Source organism: Antennarius striatus, chromosome 21 (genome assembly GCF_040054535.1).
Source record: "Antennarius striatus isolate MH-2024 chromosome 21, ASM4005453v1, whole genome shotgun sequence".
In the NCBI taxonomy this organism is placed as follows: Eukaryota; Metazoa; Chordata; class Actinopteri; order Lophiiformes; family Antennariidae; genus Antennarius; species Antennarius striatus.
In genome coordinates this window covers 11,992,906-12,015,395 of record NC_090796.1, presented here as the reverse complement: position 1 = coordinate 12,015,395, position 22,490 = coordinate 11,992,906, and the positions used below count along the sequence as shown (strand labels likewise).

Sequence of the window (22,490 nt, the reverse complement as noted above, 5' to 3'; positions counted from 1 at the left end):
CATATTTATTATGAAGTTAAAGTAATCCACGAAACAGCAAAAAACATAAAATAATGAACTAATAACAAAATACTTCAGTAAGAAGTATACACTGGATCCACCTCTTGCACCCATTGAAGGAAAATATAAAAGTAACAACCTAACAACATGAAGCAACGATTTGGTAATTGTCAGGTCAAAAATGTCTTATTGAAGTTAATGATGTTATTTCTATTTGAAGTTGACATGTGATGAGTTGTTAAAATGCTGCTGATACAGTTTCATTAAACGAGACCAGAACTATAACTATTTTCAGTCAATATTAATTTTATATAGTAGTGTATACACTTTTTAATACATGTGGAAGTTATAAAATAGAGACGCAATGTTTGAATGTTGAGCAATCATTGAGACATCTAACCAACTACTACTTCTAGTAAATGTGATTAGGGTGATCGTTTCGTAAAGCAGTGTGTATGTAGTGTCAAAACCACAGAAGGAGAGGACATTTCTTCACTGAAATGGGGGTTTGGACATTAATATGTAGTTTGATCTGCAAATCACCAAAGTAGCGCTTACTTTGTCCCCTTAGTTGAAAATGGAGTAATAGCACAAAACAACAGACAGAAGCATGTCAGGAGGCCCTCAAGAACCATATACACACAAATACAATTTTTTTTCAACAAAAAGTATAAATCTTAAAAAACACAGCACAAATACATGTTTTTCTTTTTCATAAAAGAGGTTCTTGTGGTAGGTTTTAATTGAACTAGCAGGAGGACCAATTGTATTTATTACAGACCATTCTCAGATGTCAATTCATGAATTGGTGCTTCAATTGATACTGACATCAAGAGCAGGACTTTTCAGGAAAGACTTAGTCAAATGAAATACAAGTGTCAGTAGTTTCACAGTATTATAGAATTTTTTTGATGATAAAAAATAAGAGTATATCAAGACATGTTTTATAAAGATTTTACACACAGACTTGAGTGACCCTGTACTGTGTAAGTTGCACAATGTGAACGAAGTTATGTGAGACAAAGACAAAATGATCACAAATGATCACACACGAGAAGGATTTCAGATCCATGTCCCAATGATGTGATATGGGCGACGTGTTGCCTCAGAGGGTGGGATTGTGTGCGGTAAGGTAAGGACACTCAAAGAGGAAGGTTGGGGTCAATTCTTGGCTGTAACGAGGGTTTGGTACAGCGGCTTCACCACAATGTGGAGGACGAGCGAGCTGTCGATGAGGTGCTCAGACGTACGGCGGTACAGGTCGGCCTCAGCCAAGAAATCTCCGTTTTCCTCCGTGCTCTGGTGGAAATTGTAGACGTGTTTCACCACCACCCTCCCCTGCTGCTGAGCCATCACCAGCACCGTCTTCTGAAAGTTTACCCCAGCAAAATCTGCGCTGGATGTCGCTGGTGTGACAATGATTCGAGGGCGTCCTCCCTCCACTCGTGTTGGTTGCATGGCGCCGGTCTCCGTGTACATTGGCCTCATGCTGAGGGGTAACCAACGTGGAGAGAACAGCGCATTCCATGTCACGCGTTTGCTGGTGTCATGACCACTTGGCCCGAGCTGGGTTTGAAAACTTGTGCTTCTATCATCCCGAGTGGGGTTGCTGATGATCCACGGTGACCCCCAGAGCGGTGACAAGTAGTTCCTGGGAATGAAGAGGCTGCAGTTCACATCAAAGTATTTGGCCATGTGTAGCGGTGATGCTGAGTGAAACTGATAAGACATGTAAAACAGGTCACGCACGGACTCCTGATAACGAGCCAGGACCGATGACTGAGTCTGCAGGCGGAAGAGCTCCCGCGGTGGCATCATGGCGAAGCGTACAGCTCTCAAGGCATTTTCTGCTGTCAGCCCATCAGGTTCATTCTGAATGATCCAAGCCTCCAGCCCTGCAAAGAGTTCCATCTCACTCTGTAGGACCAGGTCGGAGCGCAGCAGCAAGGACATGAGCAGGTGGCTACTGATGGTTACCCACTCTCTGCTCTGCAGCATTGATGACAGGTTCCAAGCCATGTACTGGAGACAACTGTCCTTCAAAGTAATATCCCCAGCCTGCAGGGCGTACTCATACCAGCTTGCTACATGGCCTGAAGAGTCCCGCGCCAGATTCTGGGTCATGTATTGGGTGATGCCCTGCTGGAGGCCCATAACTTGGTACTTAGAGGCCAGCTTGTGTAAAGATGTAGCCTGGTCCAAACGCAGAGAAATCTCTCCACAGTAAAGGTACCTGCTCAGGGAGGACAAGGAAGAGGATTTGAAGCTCAGTATTTACTATTTTTCCTCTTTCATTAAATGACAACATAAATAAAAAATTATAACATTTTGCCTGAAGGTAGTCACTACAGCTAACAGGTTAACAAACACCTGTTACTCTTAAGGACATAGGTTGCAGTAGAAAAGTAAATACATATTATATTAAATACATCCTGAATTTCTGAACTGAAATGCCTTGGAAATCTTGGGAAACACAACAGTGAGAGAACTTGACTGTCCTTACCTTCAGACACATAAGCATTGCATATCATGATGTATGTTTGATCATGAAACCTAATTTTATGTGTGTCTTAGCTTTACTGCAGCCTGAATAATCCCTGAACTCAGACAGTTCAGGGATTTTTCATTCATTCATTAGGCATAAACCAGGTTCTTTACAGTACCTCATTCATACATGTCAAACATTTTCTTGTAAAATCATCAGAATGAAAGCATGTCATGCTGCTTTTTCTTTCTGATTGTCATCTGACTGTAAGACTGTAAAGCCCCTAAGAAAACTGATGGTTCTGTGCGTCTTATGTTCTAGGACTTTGCCATAGTGTTTAGAGTATTTAAACAACTATTAAGGCATAGCACTCAGTTATTTCTTGATCATTTCACTCAGTTAGGAACAAGTGATGGCATGATGCCTCTCTCATATCATGTTGAAAGCATAGCATCCTCCCTATTGATCACCTGATGAACTTGTCAAACACAGCAGCACAGTCAGAGCTCTCTTTCAGGACCAGCACACTGCCGTTGTGGTTCAGCAGCATCTCTTCAAACACAGAGCTCTGGAGGGAGAGCACCAGCGAGTGAGCCTGGATCACTTTGACCTCATCAGCATTGGGAGTCTCCACCCTAAGTGGCACGTCGCTACCGTTCCCCTGAACCAGCAGGGCCTCCAGGCGCTGCACCACACTCAAGGAGTGACTGATGGTGTCCCCTCGGTCCTGAGCCCCTTCTACTCTAATCATGCCAGCTGTATGGGAATGGAGGAACGATTAGACTGGATGCAAGAGGCAGTGCTGAAAAAATTATTTATGGGCAATTAAAAAGTGCAATGATTTCTCAGAGGAATGTACAGAAGTTGCAGATCAGGAATTTACTGGGGCAAAGAGTGGGTCAGTATCATCCAAATCCATGCCATTGATTTATCCTGCTGCACACACTGTCTGGACAATGAAGGATTGTGGGTCACGTTTAATTAAAGTTTTGTCTCAGCTGAGGCAGTGGTAGCTATCCAACCCCTCCTCCAACTCAATACCCACCCAGACCGTGGCTGCTCTAGTAGGGACTTTAGCCTTTAGTCATATTGGCAAAGTGTGATTTCCATTTACTAACTCGTGTTTTTAACAATGGTTTTCTTTACTCCAGATGAAAACAGACATAAAAATAAAATTTTGAGCTTTTAACTGTGTATAGATGAAAGCAATAGTAATTCAGTCAGAGATGTCCTCTGGGAGGTTAAAATGTTTTCTCCAAGGCTACAGCCAAAAGGAAGAAAGACGTAAAACAATTTTGCTTCACCCAATAAAAAAGAGAATAAAGTTGTGAGGATGAAGTATATTTAAAAATAGAATTTCAGTGTCCTTTACAACATGTTGTTATAATTCAAGCGCGAACTTTCTGAACATTTAAATACACTTCTAAACACTAACACATATATGGACCTGCACACCCAGAATCATCAAGCAATATAGACTTAGTAAATTCTTTGTGTTGGAGTACAGAGAAAGTTGTGTTTCATTAAAGACTGCACCAAATGATAACAACCATTACGAATGAGCTGAACAATGAATTACCTGCAGCAGTTGCCGCTGAGCGCAGACAGAGAGCCAGAAGCAGCATCCCAATAAAAAAGTTGTGAAGTTTTTTTACCATCTTTTCACAGTCTTCCCTTGTCACTGTGTCCTGTTGTCCGACTAACCCACTCTGGAGGACTCAGGCGTCTGTCTCTGGATGTGGAACAGGGGTTCTCCTTGCCACTTCCTGCCAACCTCATCGATTGATGGATGGAAAAAAAGACTAGGTTGTTTCCATGACTACCATTTTAATTGCAACTTTCCAATCGCTTGGTGTCATCATTTGATGTGTGACATTGATTTGCCATGGGGTCTGTCAAACAGCTGCGGGTTGGGGGGGTGTAAAAAACAGCAGGGGATATCAGCATTTATAACAACATTTTATAACAAAAATGTTAAGACAGCTTTTTTTTTTGTCTTTGAAGTAGAAATGATCCACAATGGAAGCTTCATACCAAAACTGTCAGTATGTGAGAGGCAGAAGCAAAATAAATTGCAGTTATTTGTGTCAGTGTGTTCACCCAGTTTAGCTGATGTGCGTGTCAGCACAACACAAGCTATTTGTTCTCAGCTTTAGGCTACAGCACGCTCCATCAGGAGAGTAAGTTATGCAATCAATATCTCTCTTTTTATTTTTTTTATTGATAAGACATGACCTCACACTAAAATGTGATGCTTTGCTCACAAATAAATCTCACTGTTATTGAAGTTAAGAAAGAAAGAAAGAAAGAAAGAAAGAAAGAAAGAAAGAAAGAAAGAAAGAAAGATTTTTTTGATTTTTGCAAAAACACTTTAATCTCATTCAAACATTTTGCAGTTTTACATTAGATGAAAGCATTTAAGTGCCTCAAAACATCTTTTCCAAACAAACTTCAATCACATTTAACATGTAGAACATTTAGAACATTTAGAACATTTAGAACATTTTACAAATTTTCATCAGATGAAATTTCAAAAATACGAAACACTCAAAAACATTAAACACCAAGAAACAAAGGGAAATACAATATAAGAATTAGTGCATTATAACAGGAAGTTTGCAAAAGTGAGGTGGTCATCAACTAAAGTGCATAGGACATTTTTGTAACACCAGATGTTCCTAAAGTTATTCAGGTCTTTTGTCAATTTATAGAAACCAAATTCTAGTTTTAAGCGACATCTGATGTTACAGCAGAAAACAGTAGCTGCTTCTTGAGCGGTATCGTTTTCAATTTTCCTCTTCCTGGTCACATGAATTGCAAGTTTTGCCTCCCCAGAAATAAAATTTAAAAGCTGCCACTTTCTCTGATTCGATCTATTGTACCCAGCACCGTAGATGAATTTCCTGATACTAAAGTTTTCATTGAACAAGTTAAAAACATTTGTTAGAAGAGTGAAGAGTAATGCAAGTCTCCCACACTCACTGAAAGTATGAAAGACTGTCTCCTGAAGAGGACAGAAGGGACACTGGCTGGACACCGCAGGGGCAAAAACAGAGACAAAAGCATTGGAACCGACGGCACCATGCAAAATCCTCCACTGGAGGTCGGCTGTTTTTTTCTTGAGGGGAGGTTTGTACAGAAGTCTCCACTGCGGGTCAGGTCCATTTCCCGTCATCTTGTTGGCCCAGGTAGTGGGTGCTCTGTTACACAGGTTTTTCTTGTTGATTACTTTTACACATTGTTTGTACAGTATTTTTTTGTTGGCCGTGTGCAGGCTGATCTGTCGTTCATCTCCGAGGAGAGGACCCTCCAGTTCTCCAAACAGGGGACTGATGTGGACCTCTGGGAAAGGATCTTTGCTGTCTGGTACAGTCCCTGTACTAAAGAAAGAAAGAAAGAAAGAAAGATTTGATTTTTGCAAAAACACTTTAATCTCATTCAAACATTTTGCAGTTTTACATTAGATGAAAGCATTTAAGTGCCTCAGAAGATCTTTTCCAAAAAAACTCCAATCACATTTAACATTTAGAACATTTAGAACATTTTACAATTTTTTCATTACATGAAATTTCAAAAACACTAAACACTCAAAAACATTAAACACCAAGAAATAAAGGGAAATACAATATAAAAATTAGTGCATTATAACAGGAAGTTTGCAAAAGTGAGGTGGTCATCAACTAAAGTGCATAGGACATTTTTGTAACACCAGATGTTCCTAAAGTTATTCAGGTCTTTTGTCAATTTATAGAAACCAAATTCTAGTTTTAAGCGACATCTGATGTTACAGCAGAAAACAGTAGCTGCTTCTTGAACGGTATTGTTTTCAATTTTCCTCTTCCTGGTCACATAAATTGCAAGTTTTGCCTCCCCAGAAATAAAATTTAAAAGCTGCCACTTTCTCTGATTCGATCTATTGTACCCAGCACCGTAGATGAATTTCCTGATACTAAAATTTTCATTGAACAAATTAAAAACATTCGTTAGAAGAGTGAAGAGCACTGCAAGTCTCCCACACTCACTGAAAGCATGAAAGACTGTTTCACGAAGGGGACAGAAGGGACACTGGCTGGACACCGCAGGGGTAGAAACAGAGATAAAAGCATTGGAACCGATGGAACCATGTAAAATCCTCCACTGGAGGTCGGCTGTTTTTTTCTTGAGGGGAGTTTTGTTTAAAGTCTCCACTGCGGGTCAGGTCCATTTCCCATTTTCCTGTTGGCCCAGGTAGTGGGTGCTCTGTCACACAGGCTTTTCTTGTTGATTACTTTTACACATTGTTCGTACAGTATTTTTTTGTTGGCCGTGTGCAGGCTGATTTGTTGTCATCTCCGAGGAGAGGACCCTCCAGTTCTCCAGGGGACAGGGGACTGATGTGGACCTCAGGGAAAGGATCTTTGCTGTCTGGCACAGTCCCTGTACTATAGTCCAGGAGGAGGCTTCTCTCCTTCTTTGCCTCCACAGTTGTAGCACCCTCTGAGCCACCCTGGTGGACTGGATATTCAGCAGGGAGCTCACAGCCTGGGCATCTGCCAACGCTGGCCCGGCGTTGTCCACCAGCTGCTGGAGGGTCATGGTCCCGGTTCTGCAAAGCGCTGCAGACAGCCCAGGTGTGGCTCCACTGCAGACATCCAGCCTGGCTCCATGCACTAGTGGTTCCTTCAGTAACCAGAACAGAGAGTCAGAGCTTTTTCCTGGGCTGCTTTTAAATAGGGCCCATGACTTAAAAACACCATGATAAAACGGAGGCAAACCATTTCACTTTAGAAACTTAGAGTCCATTAAAAACAGTGCAGCATCCAAGTCCAAGTTACTCACACGTTTGAATATGCAGCTGGCCACCTCTCCACGTCAGATCTGCTGGTCCGGTCAGAAACCGCTGGATGAACTGTAATCTGAACATGGCTGTTCTACTAGCCAGGTGGATGAGGCCCTGTCCCCCATCCTCTCTTGATAAAAACAACACAAGAAAGAAAGAAAGAAAGATACTTGTATTTATTAGGCAAATAAAGCAAAGAAATGTTCATTAAGAACAATAACAACAATTAAGAAGATTGTGGCCCTATGTCAATATCTATATTTTTTAGCTGGAATGTGTTTAAAATGATTTAAAATGAAAAAAAATTAGAAATTGATAGGCTGGGTTTTATTACTCAAGTAATTAAAACCACTAACTGGAACATACACAATGCACAGAATGTGGTAGACAGGGGAAAGAAAGAAAGTTTTGTTGTGTTCTGTAAAAACATTCTGATTGCCTTATAAAAAAACTAAAGGAGAGTGTATGAACTGACATGCACCTGTCAGGTCCATGAAGCACTATAATCAGGACTGCATTCTCATTTTTACTGTCATAATGAAATCAAAAAATATGTGAACTTTGTATCTCAAATAGAGTTTGACTTCCTTTCATGATTTATTAACGGAATTTCCAAAACAAAGACACTAGTTCTTAACTCTAATAGTAAGAACTTGTAATAATTTAGGGTTAATTCAATTTTGAAGTATTTGACTCAGAGTTTCCTGCTTTTCCTTCCAATCCAAGTCCAGAAGTAAACTTTGAGGATATACTCAGAGGCATGAATTTCAAAGCATTTACAAATAAACCAAAATGTACAGCCTGAGTGGAGGCCAATGCAGTTGCCAAAATCTAAATCGATCATGCCTGTGTGTCAAGCATCAGGCTGCACTGTGCATAGAGACTAGGGAGCATCAACTGCTGTACCAGAATTTGTATTTACACATTATGTCCGCTAGAGGGCAGACAAGTTGCGTTTCATCAGCTGACAGGATCCCAGAGCCAAAGGCCACAGTTCTTCACCTTGAAGCAAGGCTTAACAAAAAATGATAATGGTGGGGGGTCAGTTTTTTTCTTTTCTTTTCTTTTCATTTTTACTGATTTTAAAGAAATTTCTCTCAACGCAAAATACAACAACATGAAATGTTGATTTAATAATTTTTAGATAATACATACCAGACTACAACATTAGTTATTAAAAAATACTGAAAAGGAAATAAGGATTTAAGTGAAAAACAGTTCAGATTAATTGTTTACCTTGGATAAATAAAAATTTAAGATTTCCTATATTGTCAACATAGGAGTGGCTGTGAAAATTATCTGTTGTCAGAAGAAAAGAGCAAAAAGAGCTGTATATTTAAATAAATACCACATCAGGATAGAACTGTTCTATATTTCTATATTTTTTTATTTGTTTAAAAATAATTCTTTATAAACAGCATCTGTATATCATTTTTGTACAGCATTTAATTGGAGCATTTTCTATTCTTTTTGTATTGTTATACATAATGAGCCTCCATCCTCCCATAAAAGTGTGCTCCCTTGTTTGTCCCTTTCAAAGGATTGAATGTTACTATTGGCCTGTAATTCGTGATTTCATAAGCTGCACTGGAATTGACCTAATCAGGTAATTACATAACCAATTGTGTTTGTATTCATCCCTCAACATCAAGTGATAGATACAGATATTAATATAAGTGAATAATGCAGCATTTGAACTAAATAGCGGCAATAATTTGGTATTATTTTGAAAAATATTGCTAAAAAACTGTATTTCATGCTTGAGTGTATTTTTTACTGCAATTAAATGAGAACAAATTGCAACCCTTCCGAGAGCCCTGCGGGTGCTGATCAATACTTTGTGTTTTCATAATTATATGTTAACGTATAGGCGGCATGGTGGCACAGTGGGAGGCGCCTGGTGGCGGCCGGAGTGTCAACTGTCTCTCGCCCATAAATCTGCTGGAATAGGCTCCAGCAACCCCTGTGACCTATGAAAGCAGCTGAAAAAAAGGCCAAGATGATTGAATAGATGAATGTCAATGTTTATTATTGAAGTATAACAAGCGTAAAAAGTCTGGCTAAAGAAACACATGAAATAAAAGCACTCCAAGGCAAAAACGTAAACACAACCAAGAAGAAGATCATCTTTTTTACCTTTTATTTATACTCAAAATAACATTTCACAGAAACTTTAAAATTTCTAAAGAATAAACATAGCAAGGGGACCATGAAGGGAGCAGAGATAAGATGACAATGTTTGTCTGGAGAGCTGCTTACGTCACGATCACCGAGAGTCTTATTGCTTGAAAGCTGCACAGAGTGAGAGTTAAGTAACATGAAACTGAGGCAGACATCCAGACTGAGGTGACCTGTGACAGGATTTCTTGCTCGGCATCCATTTATTGCAGTAGCTCCGTTTTGTTTTGGGGGTTTTTTTCTTGGGAGGGGGGATCCACCTTAATTCCAGTATACGTACAGACAAAGATTGTTTTTCATTTGAAGTATGTATGTCTGAAGGACAAGCTGACTTTCGGAAAATACAAATAGGCCATGATTCTGGGTTGCCAGTATATGCTACGAGCGTGAAATTGGATCCTTCAGTAATACATGTTCTGCAGAAAAGCTCAGATGAACCCAAACTCCTGGTGTATTTTTACAGTTATGTAACTAGTGGTAAAAATCAGCTCACAATGTTTCTGCTATTTACTATAGATTCTCTAGCAGTTGAATTTTCCGTTCCATTTTTTACTGACTCATATTTCTCCGTAAACATTTACTTTTTACTTCATATTACTGGCTTGTTGAAGAATGTGGAACGATTAAACAGTGCAAAACCAGAAGTTGTAGGACAGGGATGAACTTTACTTTATATAATATAGTACGTTCTGAGGAAGAATTGACAACCTGATTTTGAAGTTTATTTTCTAAAATATAAAGCAACTACATTGATTTGTGTGAGATTGAGAGAAGTAGACAGTGACACTTCTTCCAACTGTAGATCTTGGCAGGTGCAAAGAAAGACTCAGGTGACTCCTGATGAGGAAGTGAGAAATACCAATAGCATCAGGAAGCTTAAGAGTTAAATTCATGCAGTTCTTTAAAAGACAAATTTGAAAAAAAATTGCTTTTTCTTTCTCATCTTGTTAAAAAGCTAATTAAAACCTAAGCTTATGAACTGTGTTTTTCTGTCCTTTGGGGATGATGTCATGGCCCATCAGCTTTAACTTACAACCTGTGTTGGGTTTACAATTCCCAGGTTAATTAAACATGACATGTGTTTGTTACCTACAGTACGTGATACCAGTGCTGAGTAGTAAAATAAATAAATAAAACCGATACCAAAGTTACAGGTCTGACATAATAATTAGCACTTAGTGGTAGCAGTGGAGAAGGTTTGTTTTTGGGGGGGAGGGGGTTTGTATTGGAAAGCAGATTCTGCGACTATACAGATTGGTGACTATAGGTACTATTGTAGTGATCCTCTGAGGGTCATGAAGTTCTTTGGGTCCATTAGAAGAAGATTGTATGTGGCGCTGAATATCAACTGCTTCATCACATTCAAGCAGAAAAGATCAAGCTCATTTTCCCAAAACACATCTCGAATTTTATTCCTCTGCAATATCTGTCTAAAAGATCTGATCAATAAAGAGTCATGTCCGTGCGTGATTGTCGACTGCTGAGCTTCATTATATGCTTGACTGACCACTGCTGCAGTGTGAAATCAGAAGATTAAAGAGATACATTAAATGATATGCAGCTGCTGGGAGGAAAATAGACAAACTAAGTCAAAGCGAGCTCACATGGGCTTTGGGATTGCAAAAGGTTGGTCAACAGACCAAACTGATGAATGAATTCAAATCTGCTCGTTTAAAACACTGTTTGCTTTGGAGCCTTGCTACTATCAACAATTTGCAGTAATGAGACGTGCTTTCTCAAAGGGTTTAGCTAAATTAAGGAGACATTTGTCTTGAAAAAAACAACAGCTCGGCTCCCAGATCCACTGATCCAGGTTATTTCTTTGTTGTTTTCTTTTAACCACTGTAAAAATCTTATGTACATAGAATTAGCAACTTGCTGCTGTTGCTTTTCTTCAGTACGTGCCTCTCGTCAGTCGACTTGTATTACTCACATTGTGGGGGCATAAATTTACTAGTAGTCACACTGTGGAAATGCCCTTCCTTATATGGAAAAGAAAGGGTCTGGATAATTTAAATAATAAAATTTTATGGTGAGAATATGTAAAGATCAAATTAGGCTAAAGTTGCAGTTCGGCAAGCAGTAGATAGGATGAAGTTTAAATCTCTAGGAATATGAGACCTAGAGTTAGTCATGTGTGTGTGCGTGCGTGCGTGCATGCGTGCGTGCGTGTGTGCGTGTGTGTGTGTGCGTGTGTGTGTGTGTGTGTGTGTGTGTGTGTGTGCATGCGCAGGCGCAATAGCATGCTTCTGTGCATGCATGTGTATTTGTGCATTTCTGTCTAGTTGGGGAGCCATCTTGTATTTGAGGATATAAAATCTCAAAAATGTAAAATTGATTTTTCCTCTAGCCTGAATGCATTTGTGTAAATGTACATAAGATAAATAATACTTTAAACACTGCATGAAAAACGTCATATGGTCACTTGTGTCAAACTTTTGCCTACCCTCTGAAATGGAGACACTTTCTTTTTTTCCTGGGTGCAGCATCATCTTTTGTCCATGAAGTCCATTCTAGTTCTTATCATAGTAATTTCTTACTTATTTTATCCTGAGCTGTCAGCCACTTCTGGTGCAGCTCATCAGCTACACCAGATGTGGTGCAGCTGGGGAAATTTAGCTGCTTATGCAAAAGTCAACAGTGGACCTTTAAACTACCTTGATTCTTGACTATTATATAAAGCTGTTCTATTTGGATTTCCAAATTCTTTTGGATTGGTTTCAGTTCACATTGTAGAAGTTACAACAGAATTTTGAGCATTTTTCATTATGTATTTATATTTATGTTCAAATTTCAGCTTTATAACTACACAGTACACAAAATAATCAAATCAGAAAAAATCTAAGATAGTTTTTCATATGAATACCTTAAGTATCTATCATAGAACTTGGATACAGCATTAGACAACTCCAGACATATTTGTCTTGCTTTCAGTGTGAAGAGTAATTCGGAACAAATTTGAATGTTTTTACATTCTGCCACAGTATTTCCCATACATCTCTCTCCTATTTTTTCTGGTAAATATCAATTTCTCTGATCAATTTCCTCTTTCCTTCATCTCTTTCTATCCACAGATCAATCCCTCCTTCTCTCTATGTACCCTCCCTCCCCCTCCCCCCAATTTTCACTCCCCTCTGCCTCATTTCTCCCTTCTCCCCTCTCCCCTTGCTCAGTCGTTGCAGTGATGTATCAACTGCCTGGACTCCTCATCTCCTCCTTTTCACCTCCGTCTTCCTCCACAGCTCCTCAGTGGCTATCCAGTGGCGGTGTTCGAGGCTTTGTAGGAGCCTATGGGGTAACGACATAGCTGTGGTCCGGCCATAATCCAGGTGGGGGTCACTGTAAAGACTGAATGTGAAGGTAAGACAGGGAGATTTTCTATACGAGAATAAACAAAGCTAAGTGTCTCAGATTCTCCGCTGTGTAGGACATTTCTGTTTTTGTACAATCAGGGACATCATGCATCACTGATTTCAAATGTTTGTTTAAGGTACAGTCTTATTTTAAATCTGATTATGGGAACCAGGGAGAGAATCTGGTTTGTGTCACTTCAATATGTTTCATAAATGTCTTGAACTTGTACATGAAGAGAATGTCATTCCCCAAGTATTCTGACACAGAGACATTCCTAATCGTTTGAACCCACTTCTGGCTTCTGTCTTCGTACTCCACTGACCACAGGTCCAAATCTTCTATGAACTCTTAACAGTTCATGATGTGCATAATAAAGAGATTTATTTGAAGCCACATTTTCATGTTGCCTGTCATCCATCACTATTTCCATCTGGACAAAAGAAAATGCATTATTGATCTGTTTTCCAACTTCTGAGATAATAACTTGAAGTATGTCCGATCTTTTTTCATTAAATGCATCATTCTCATTCCCATGTGAAACAGTGATACGGCTCCTGTGTTAGTATGTTCCCAGTGCTGTTGTTTCAGGTGCACCATCTATTAAATAATTAAGAGGATTCAGTGGGGCGTAGATAAAGTTCAGTTTTCTGGGCACTGAATCCCACAGAGCTACGTCCTGCAGCATCCAGCTGTATCTTAACACTACAGATCATTCCAAATTTAATCAGACACACCTCAGCCTCAGATAGGGGATTTTTCAGAGGGTTACTTGCTGATACTTGACAGGTCAGTCCATTTTGTTGTTGCAAAAATGTATCCTTTTTCCCTTGGTTACGAAGATTGTGACACTGCGAGGACAATCAGTCACACCTCAATAAGCTCAATTTCCCAACTAGAACCTGGAGTTGCAAGATTTTAATATTTCATATGCTCCTTTCAGGATTATAGAGATATTTCACAAGTGTAAGAAATGTGACTGCATAGAAATTGATTGGTCAGTGTAAGCTTGTTCATAATGATCATGTTTCTTAGTCCTTTGATGATGCTGGTGTGCAAATAGATCAGGTGTCTGAAAGACCTTGCACGTTTCCAGAAACCATTTTATCCTGTTTAGAATAAAACTATCCATCCATATCACTTGTACCTTTATATGAATAAAAGGTACAAGCAAAACATTCCAATAAGTCAATGACACAATTGAATTAATGCAATTTAAATTAAGAAATACTAAACTTTAATCCATCTCAAATGTGAATAACCTTGTGAAGATAATATCTTCAACATGACAATATTACCTTTAGAAAATTATAATATTTTGTAACATATTTTGCCAACTAAATCAAGGACCAATTAGGATAATATGCAATAGTAATTTTAATTTTATTTATTTATTTATTCTATCTAGAATATTTTCGTACTTTACAGAGAATAAAAATATTAAACGTTTTTAACTGTATGAGATGCTAATTCAGCTTTGATTCAAGAAATTAATGTAATCAGTTTCTGTCCACATTACTAAATAATGAATCACACCATTGATAGCTTTTTGATTCTTGGCAAAATAGTTGTTTGCAGTGGTCAGGTGACTTCAAGCAAACAGACAATAAGATATTTAATGCTGTCAATTTTATGACTCCAGCTAAAGGCCATAAAAGATGCCAATTAGATAATGTACCTGCATGGTTTTGGCACTGTACTTTACAATCTTTACAATGGGAGTAACCGAATATGACCATTGGCTGGAAGTAGTGATTGCTCCGGTCACATCATTAGGCCAGTTTCACCAATTTTGTGGCTCCTTGATGAACCACAAATGGTTTGCAACTGAAAGCTTGAAGATAACACAGTCCAAATATGGTTTCATGGACAAGTGAAGGAAATTAGGAGGAGACAGACTGAGGAAAACAGGATGGATGTCTCCTGGGTGAACAGGTTAGTTGGCGAGGCAGGATGATAATGACTCATGGGAGGGTGGCGAATGACAGGGTCATCGATGTCAGCCCATCTGTTGCTGTGGAGCTGCAGTTTAATTGACCATCCATCTTTGAATACCTTCTGACAAATTAAATTTCTAGGGCTTGAGGCAATAATAAGTAATAAATACCTACTTTAATTTTTACAAAACAGCTGCTCACCATACTGTAGTTTTTAGCCAACTTTAAACAGGGGGTATATGTGCATTTATTAGGGACTATTTTTAGTAGTGGATTAATCCATTGATTGATATTTGGTCATCAGAATTTGGTTTTGCAGGATGGTATATAATGAACTGTCTCCTCAAGATGCATGAATGCACATATACACAGTGAAAAATTGTGGCTCATTGATGTGTGTTTGCACAGCAATTACACTACTATAGATGCAGACAAAGTGAATCTTTAATTATTTTTTTATGTTAGTAAAATAAAGCGTTAACTCTGCATCTAAAATACATTTCCCTGTCTCGATCTTACTTTCCAGGGGAAGCGCCAAGGTCATGATTGACTGGCCCAATATGACAGTCTCCGGCCACCAGGAGCTAGGCCTGAAACCCGAGGAGCTGCAGAGGTCCAAATGTGTCCTGGGCTTCATCCCTGTCATTTACTATAGTATTCTGCTCTGTGTCGGCGTACCAGGTACATTATCATGATGTCATGAGTGAGAAATCTATGTTCCCTAATCCTGCAACTTTAATTCAGTGTTAATGTTTTCCATGATTGCACAATGCACGTGAAATTAATTCCATGTTAGGGCCGTTTGAGCCATAACAAAAATACAAACAGGAATTCCTGTTTCCAGAATATCACACACTGGTCGGTTATTTTATTTTAAACAGAAATGAACTGACATTTTCTGGATCAGAATATTAACTAAAATGCTCCACAGATTTATTCGTTGTCTTTGCATTGAACCACAGTCTGAGTGTAAAGTGAATGCTATTCAAATCCCTCCAATGAGTTCTATTTACAACCCAGGTAGGATTGTAAATAGTAGGAGCTGCTGAAGAAAAAGAAATCAATACACCAGTGACTTAGATACTCTGATGGTAGTCATTGTCAAAGAAAATTGTGGTGCTTTTCACAGGTTACGAAGATGTAATCCTCTGATTATCTGTTTGATATTATGAGCAATTATCTTTCCATTAATCCTTTCTGCCAGCTGTCACTTCCATCCACTCTCCTTTCACAGTTTCATCTCCAGGTCAATGATAGTCATTTTGTATTGATCTAGCAGGGATTTATGCAGAATGGTGTCTATAAATGTGTCATCTGACTATCAGAATGTATCACTTGTTTGTCCCCTGAGAGAATAATAAAAGTCATTTGGATTAAACAACTCTATGCCTGAATGACAGTCAATATAAAATTTGCTGTGAAGGAACAAGTCAGTGCTTTTTACTTGAAACTGATATGACTTTTATCTGCAAACACACCACAGTATTTACAAGATGAGATTAGACAACCCACTCTGCCTGCCACTGACAAACTGAGATTTACATAAAACACATTAAGATTTGGAACTCATTTAGAACAAGAATCCAGTATAGATAATTTACTTGTACTTCTACATTTTTAAAAACTTTAAAAACGTTTTTTAATGCCTGTACTCATGAAGATCTTCAAATAATCTAACTTCCTTTCTAAACCCTAATTCTATGTAATAATGTTTTTGTGAGTATAGGTCCTAAACTTTGTGGTTTCTTCTATGGAGCGTAAATTAAAATTGTGGTAACAAAACTGAGCTAAAGCTTGTCATAGTTGTTGTACTCACATCATACATGCACATACCAAACAGATACAAACTCTATTGTCATTGTACAATGATGTTTCTTCTTGTTTCAGTGAACATCCTCACAGCGGTGGCTTTGTCTAGACTGGCATCACGCACCAAGAAAACTCTTTACTACTATCTACTAGCTGTGACGGGTTCAGATATCCTCTCCCAGTTATTCATCATCTTTGTTGGGTTCCTGATAGAGACAGCAGTTTTTCACCGTCAAGTTCCAGCTTTCCTGCTACACTCCGTCAGCGTTGCAGAGTTTGCTGCCAACCACGCCTCCATCTGGTCCACTGTACCACTCACCGTGGACCGTTATGTGGCACTGTGCCACCCCCTCCTCCATCGTCAGATCAGCTACCCAGCCAGGGCCCGAAAGATCATAATAGTGGTCCTGCTATTATCATTCATATCAGGTCTACCCTTCTTCTGGTGGTCGGACATGTGGAGGAATAGCCAACCGCCCACATCTATGGACACCTTCCTGATATGGACTCATGTAACCATAATCTACTTCGTGCCCTGTAGCATCTTTTTTGTGCTGAACTCTATGATCATCTACACACTGAGAACAAGGCAGCAGCAGCATTGCCAGGATGAGCGTGGGCCTAAGGCATCACCCTCTTGCAAACTTGGGAAAACCACAGCTATGCTGCTAGCTATCACGTCTGTGTTCTTCGTGCTGTGGGCTCCCAGGACAATAGTGGTCATCTACCATCTCTACGTGTCCTCAGTTCACAGAGACTGGCGTGTTCACCTTGCCTATGACCTGTCCAATATGCTGGCAATGCTCAACACAGCGGTGAATTTCTTCCTCTATTGCTTTGTCAGTAAACCTTTCCGTGAAGTTGTGCGTGATGTTGTGCTCCTCAGGGGTGGGGCGCTGTATCCACGCCGTGTTCTGATGCGGCGGCAGGCCCATCCCAATGCTTCCATCTCATCTCTGTGCAGTGGGAATACCAAGCGCTCACAGCGGGAATCCACCCCTTTGTCACTTCGTAGGACTGAAAAGCTCTCGTGACCCTGTACCCCTCCTTTTAATCCAAAACACCCATCATCCCACGGTCCCTGAGCACTTCTGACCCCCAGGACGTAACTGCATTCCAGCTGCGACTGTGGACAGCTGCCAATCAGCTCTGGGGTTTTCTCATAGGGCCTCTGATGAAGTCACAAGAAGTATGTTTTCCACATTATGTGTTGTCACTGGCTGTTATTTGTCCATGGAAATCTGATTAGACGACAGCGTATTTATTTTTCCTTGCAAGAAAACAAAATTAGGTATTTTTTCTTCTCCATACATGGTAAGGATGTGAAAAAATGGTTCAGTAATATTATGAGAAAAGAAATTAAGAGTCTTTGTCCCATGTGATTAGATTACGGTTTGTAGTCAGTACACAGAAAGGACAGAATCAAGTGAAACCATTTTGAAGCTATTATGTACCCGGTCCTACTTTTGCCCACATTAGAAGCAGCAAAAACGAATAAAGTGGTTTTAATTTGAAGTGGATGCTTTTCTCCAGTTCTATAAATGATGCTGAAAGATCATTCGGCCCGATGAGCACAACCGATCAAGCAAAGAAATCAGGATGCATCTCTACAGCGTGGTCCCACGTACAAAAACCACAGCTGCTGAGGCAAGTGTTTATTTTTCATGAAATGTAGCCCGATGGAGCCTTAAATGAGAGCTTGCTGTTGAAGCTGCAGGAGTGAAGACCCCTGCTCTTCAAACAGTCCACATCACCAACACGGACTCAGCTCTGGCTAAACAAACCACAGATTAGCCTGATGGTCTGCACAAACACACAAACTCACATGAAGGTGCACACTCTCGTGCATTTTCAACAAACACTTGCTAAGACATGAACATCACCTAGTACATTTCCATTTCCACCTGCTTATGTGCCAGCATCACAATTTGATAATGAATGCTCAGTTGTTGTGTCAGTGCTGTGGAAAATAGGATGTGCATTTAAACGTCTGATTGCTAATTTGCTTTTATGGACTGAAATTTTGAACCGCTGTTGTTAACATGTGTGGTAATCAGTGTCCTGGAGATGTGACTTATGCTGCCCTTTTCCCCTGAAGCTCTAATTTGTTTTATTAAAAAGCTCTTGATCTTATGGTGACGTGAGAAGATGTTGAACAATGACCATTTCTCTGATCTGAAAAATGCCTTGACATCGTTTTGACTTAAAAATAATACAATGCAGCCACAACTGTCAAACAATATGCATGTTACTAAGTTTACAGCAAAATGTGAAACGTTGTTAGTGCTTTTTTCAACTCCAAACATCTTTTTCTAAAAATAACCAAGTAGTTAGTTGCCTAAACAACATTGTGCCAGGAAATTTAAAGTGATCAAACACCAAGTCAACTGGCAAAAAAAAAAAGAGTACAAAATTCTCTTCTTGTATCTTACTGGTCAACCTAAAAATCAATAATATTATTTTTCTAGGACTGGATGATCAATTAACAATCAGCTCAGTAATAAACATGTTGTATCTAGATTGCTTCATTAAAAAAAAAAATCAATATGAACTCCAGCCAGCACGTTTTGATTAACCTATTGTGCACTACCAGTCCAACAGGAGACCAATCCTTAATGTCAATACACACATCATAGTGAAGTTTATAGGATGACTGTAGTTTTTGTATAATTTAAATCTTAATAATAAAAAAAACTACTATAAAAATAGCTTTCAAACAGATTCATCACATGCTTTTTAATGCAGTCTCAAGTGGTCTAGACTAAATGTATATACATCTCGCTTTCAGCGTTTACATTAATCTTCCATTTATTTCTCTGACCATCCATTTAGTTTTCATCATTGGCCACCTGCCTGCACTCATTCTTCTATTTTCCACATGTGTTTACTGCAACAGATTTAACTCCCTGCCGGGTCCCTCTGTAAATCTGCGTATGTCGCCCTGTGGTCATCCCACACTGAGTTCTGAGAGACTGTACACAGAAACTGATACGAGCTGTTTCTTTGAAGATGTGTCCTGCTGCTTGACAGTAACAGTCGGGGGTGTGAAGGAGCATGTAAGACATGAGATATTGTGGGGGTTACAAGATGACTGAAAAAAACCCCACTTAAGACCGTAATACAATAATAAGATGTCAGAGCAGACTTTGATAAAAGTTTAATGGAGCTCACACTCAACTACAGAGCTGTTAGCGAGGTGGGACCAGGAAGAGGTGTTGACATTAAAAAGCAGGTAAACCCCACCAGGAACACGTCTCCTGTCTGCCTGCCACCTGTCCTTTGTGCCTGTTCAAACACCTGTTGTATTCCCACTCCCATTCAGTCCTGCCTGCTGGTCAGCAGCTGTCGGACATAGACCACTGAAAAGACAAAGCACCATGGAGTGTGTCCGATCAAATGCAACTGTCTGAAACCAGCAAACAACTACTTATGGACAGCTCATGGAAGAGCTAAAAAAACATCCTTATAATTGTCCTTCCCCCCAAAAAACCAAACATACCATTTACTTAAATATGTTTATTTCCTTACGTGTACTCTAAATAATGCCTGGAGTTTTCACAAGAATGAAAGTATTATTTTTTCTTTAGTCATTTCAAATCATCTATGTTTTCTAATCAGAAGCAAAGCAGAAAGTAAAGTATTATAATTAATCTGCACATTATGGCAAGTCAGACGACACGTTTAAGACCAATCCTTTTTTCTCAATAGGTCCATGGCTTTTCATCAAAATCTGAATTTTTATTGACAGTAAGCAACTTTTCTATTTTTACAAATACAGCGCAAAGAATTGTACTCAACATTTTTGCAGCAGGACAGAAAACTGGACTTAATCTGTGTTTATGTATAGAATATGCAGCATATACAGTATATATTTCAGTTGTGCACAGTTTCCAGGATTTGATATAAGTGTAGGATGTGTGTATCAGTTCCTGCTTTCCTCACAGTAGCAGCATCTCATACTACCAACACAGAACAAGAGCATATTTATGCATGAATGTATTTGTGTTTGGTGATGATAAAGTAAAAGTATGGAATACGGGAACCTTCTAAAGCTATTACATTGTGGATTTGACATTCAATTCATCATAATATGTTAAAGCAAAATAATTTTACCCAGAGCTTTTGGTTTCCATTAAAGATACTTTATTATAATGTACTGTATATACTCTCTCTCCAAATTCAGTGTCATATGCATGACATTGAATTTGGAGATTTTGATGCAGACTTTTGCAGTTGTTAGTTTTAAATGTAGTGTAATGTTTGAATTGGAAATTTCCTGTGTTTGCATCATCCTAGAACACCCCAGCTTGGCAAAGTCTTCAGGGAACATTTTGTACTTTTGTAGTCGCTGTGAAAATATACTAAATAAAAAAAGCACAGTCGCTTAACATGTGAACTTTACTAACTTCTTTGAACAAACTGACACAGTCAAAAAAATCTGTTTCTTTGACCACAACAGCAAATTTCAAAACTTCAGAGGAATGGTCTCCTGCATGTTGGCTTGGAGGCATAATGGCTTTATGTGCTTTGTTTACATTATTTCTCAATTTTTCCTTGGCACAAGTGGGCTCGTTATGCAGAATGTTCCTGTCAGTTAGCACAAAGAAGATTTAAATGAGTAGAGGAAATAAATGTTTCACACATGATGGCTGAAGTTTATTTTTAAACATGTAATGACACAGATGCCCAGCCTGGTAGATATTTTATACCAAATGAGGCTGCTCCAACGTCAGATAAGGGTTGAAATGTACACATACAGATTAAACCAGGCAGTCTATCAGCAGGTAACAGTGCTTTGTGAAGACAGTACCATACTGTTGGGCAGGGGTATCAAACTCATTTTCACTGAGGGCCACATCAGCATAATGGCTGTCCTCCAAGGGCCAGATGTAACTTATGTATGTAACTAAATGTAACTCAATGTACTGTAAAATAAATGTAACTGCACATTAATGTTAAATAACTGAATTTATTACTTATTCAAGTTACAAACATTACAGTTGCACAAAAAATATGTTTGCTTGTTGCTCTGTTATACTTGTTAGGTTATTAAACCTGCAGAACTCCATCAATCAAGGATCAAATTATCCAAGTAAATAAAGAAAAATAACATCAAACACAAGTTATGACATTAATTTTGTTCAAACGTTTATGTCAGAGTTAAAATGGGCTTAATTACTGCATTGTGGGAAATGCAGTTTTGGTCAGAGCACACTTTTGACCTATTTATTTTTAGACACTTTGACCACATAAAATGATGTGGCGGGCCACATTTGACCCCCGGGTCTTGAGTTTGACACATGTGATGTAGGGAATGAAAAGGTCAGATGGCAATGAGTTACTCCTTGGTGATTTACAGAATTATTCCTCTCTAATGTGTCTCTGGAGAGTCAGCTCAAGCAGGCAGGGAATGAGTCAATACCAAAATTGCCATAAAGACCTCAACAGCTCACATAACTTGGGATGAGCTAATGACCGGCAATTGACTCCAATCTGAAGTGACAACAGCAAAAGGAGCACATCTACTGTATATCTGAGACAGGCAACCAAATGATAGGAGCCAGCTGGACAGAACTGAACACAGGGCTCCAGTAAAAACCTGTTGGAGGCCAGAAGTAGCTGCAAGGTTGTTCCCTTATCTCTAAGAGCTGTATGTAGGAACTGAAAAACCAACACGAGAGTCAAAACGAGAAGCCGTCCACTTTGTGGAAATCAGGCAGTGACCTCGCTGAGAAATGGAGCAGGAAAAATGTGACCTTGCGCAAGTGTGAGTGAGAGTAAACTGAAAGGAACATATAAAGAGTCAGAGGAGCTTCACTGGGTGGTCTCTGGTCCTTAAATCATTGACCAGGATCTAAAATTATTGCAAAAACACTTATTCTGTCAGAGTTTCAATCATAAGAGTACATTT

The 22,490-nt window shown here is 39.2% G+C and overlaps 2 protein-coding genes across 2 annotated transcripts; one reads left to right on the top strand and one right to left on the bottom strand.

The window, feature by feature from the left end:
- Positions 1–34: 34 nt before the first annotated feature.
- Positions 35–4,187, bottom strand: btbd17a (BTB (POZ) domain containing 17a). The gene is made up of 3 exons (XM_068304883.1): positions 4,065–4,187; positions 2,956–3,241; positions 35–2,233 (listed from the first exon to the last, which is right to left on the bottom strand). The coding sequence occupies exons 1-3, from the start codon at positions 4,141–4,143 to the stop codon at positions 1,162–1,164; spliced, it is 1,437 nt and encodes a 478-aa protein (XP_068160984.1). The 5' UTR covers positions 4,144–4,187; the 3' UTR covers positions 35–1,161.
- An 8,483-nt stretch (positions 4,188–12,670) lies between these two features.
- Positions 12,671–18,691, top strand: gpr142 (G protein-coupled receptor 142). Its single transcript, XM_068304884.1, has 3 exons — positions 12,671–12,842; positions 15,297–15,451; positions 16,658–18,691. Exons 2-3 carry the CDS (start codon positions 15,313–15,315, stop codon positions 17,611–17,613), a joined length of 1,095 nt encoding a protein of 364 aa, XP_068160985.1. The 5' UTR covers positions 12,671–12,842; positions 15,297–15,312; the 3' UTR covers positions 17,614–18,691.
- Positions 18,692–22,490: the final 3,799 nt, after the last annotated feature.

Bases quoted from the DNA above. Each gene is read 5' to 3' on its own strand.
- btbd17a (XM_068304883.1), bottom strand. From the start codon at position 4,143: ATGGTAAAAAAACTTCACAACTTTTTTATTGGGATGCTGCTTCTGGCT. The intron at 3,242-4,064 runs GTAATTCATTGT...ATTCCCATACAG, and splicing joins CTCAGCGGCAACTGCTGCAG to CTGGCATGATTAGAGTAGAA. The intron at 2,234-2,955 runs GTGATCAATAGG...CTCCCTGAGCAG, and splicing joins GTGTTTGACAAGTTCATCAG to GTACCTTTACTGTGGAGAGA.
- gpr142 (XM_068304884.1), top strand. From the start codon at position 15,313: ATGATTGACTGGCCCAATATGACAGTCTCCGGCCACCAGGAGCTAGGC. The intron at 15,452-16,657 runs GTACATTATCAT...TTCTTGTTTCAG, and splicing joins GCTCTGTGTCGGCGTACCAG to TGAACATCCTCACAGCGGTG.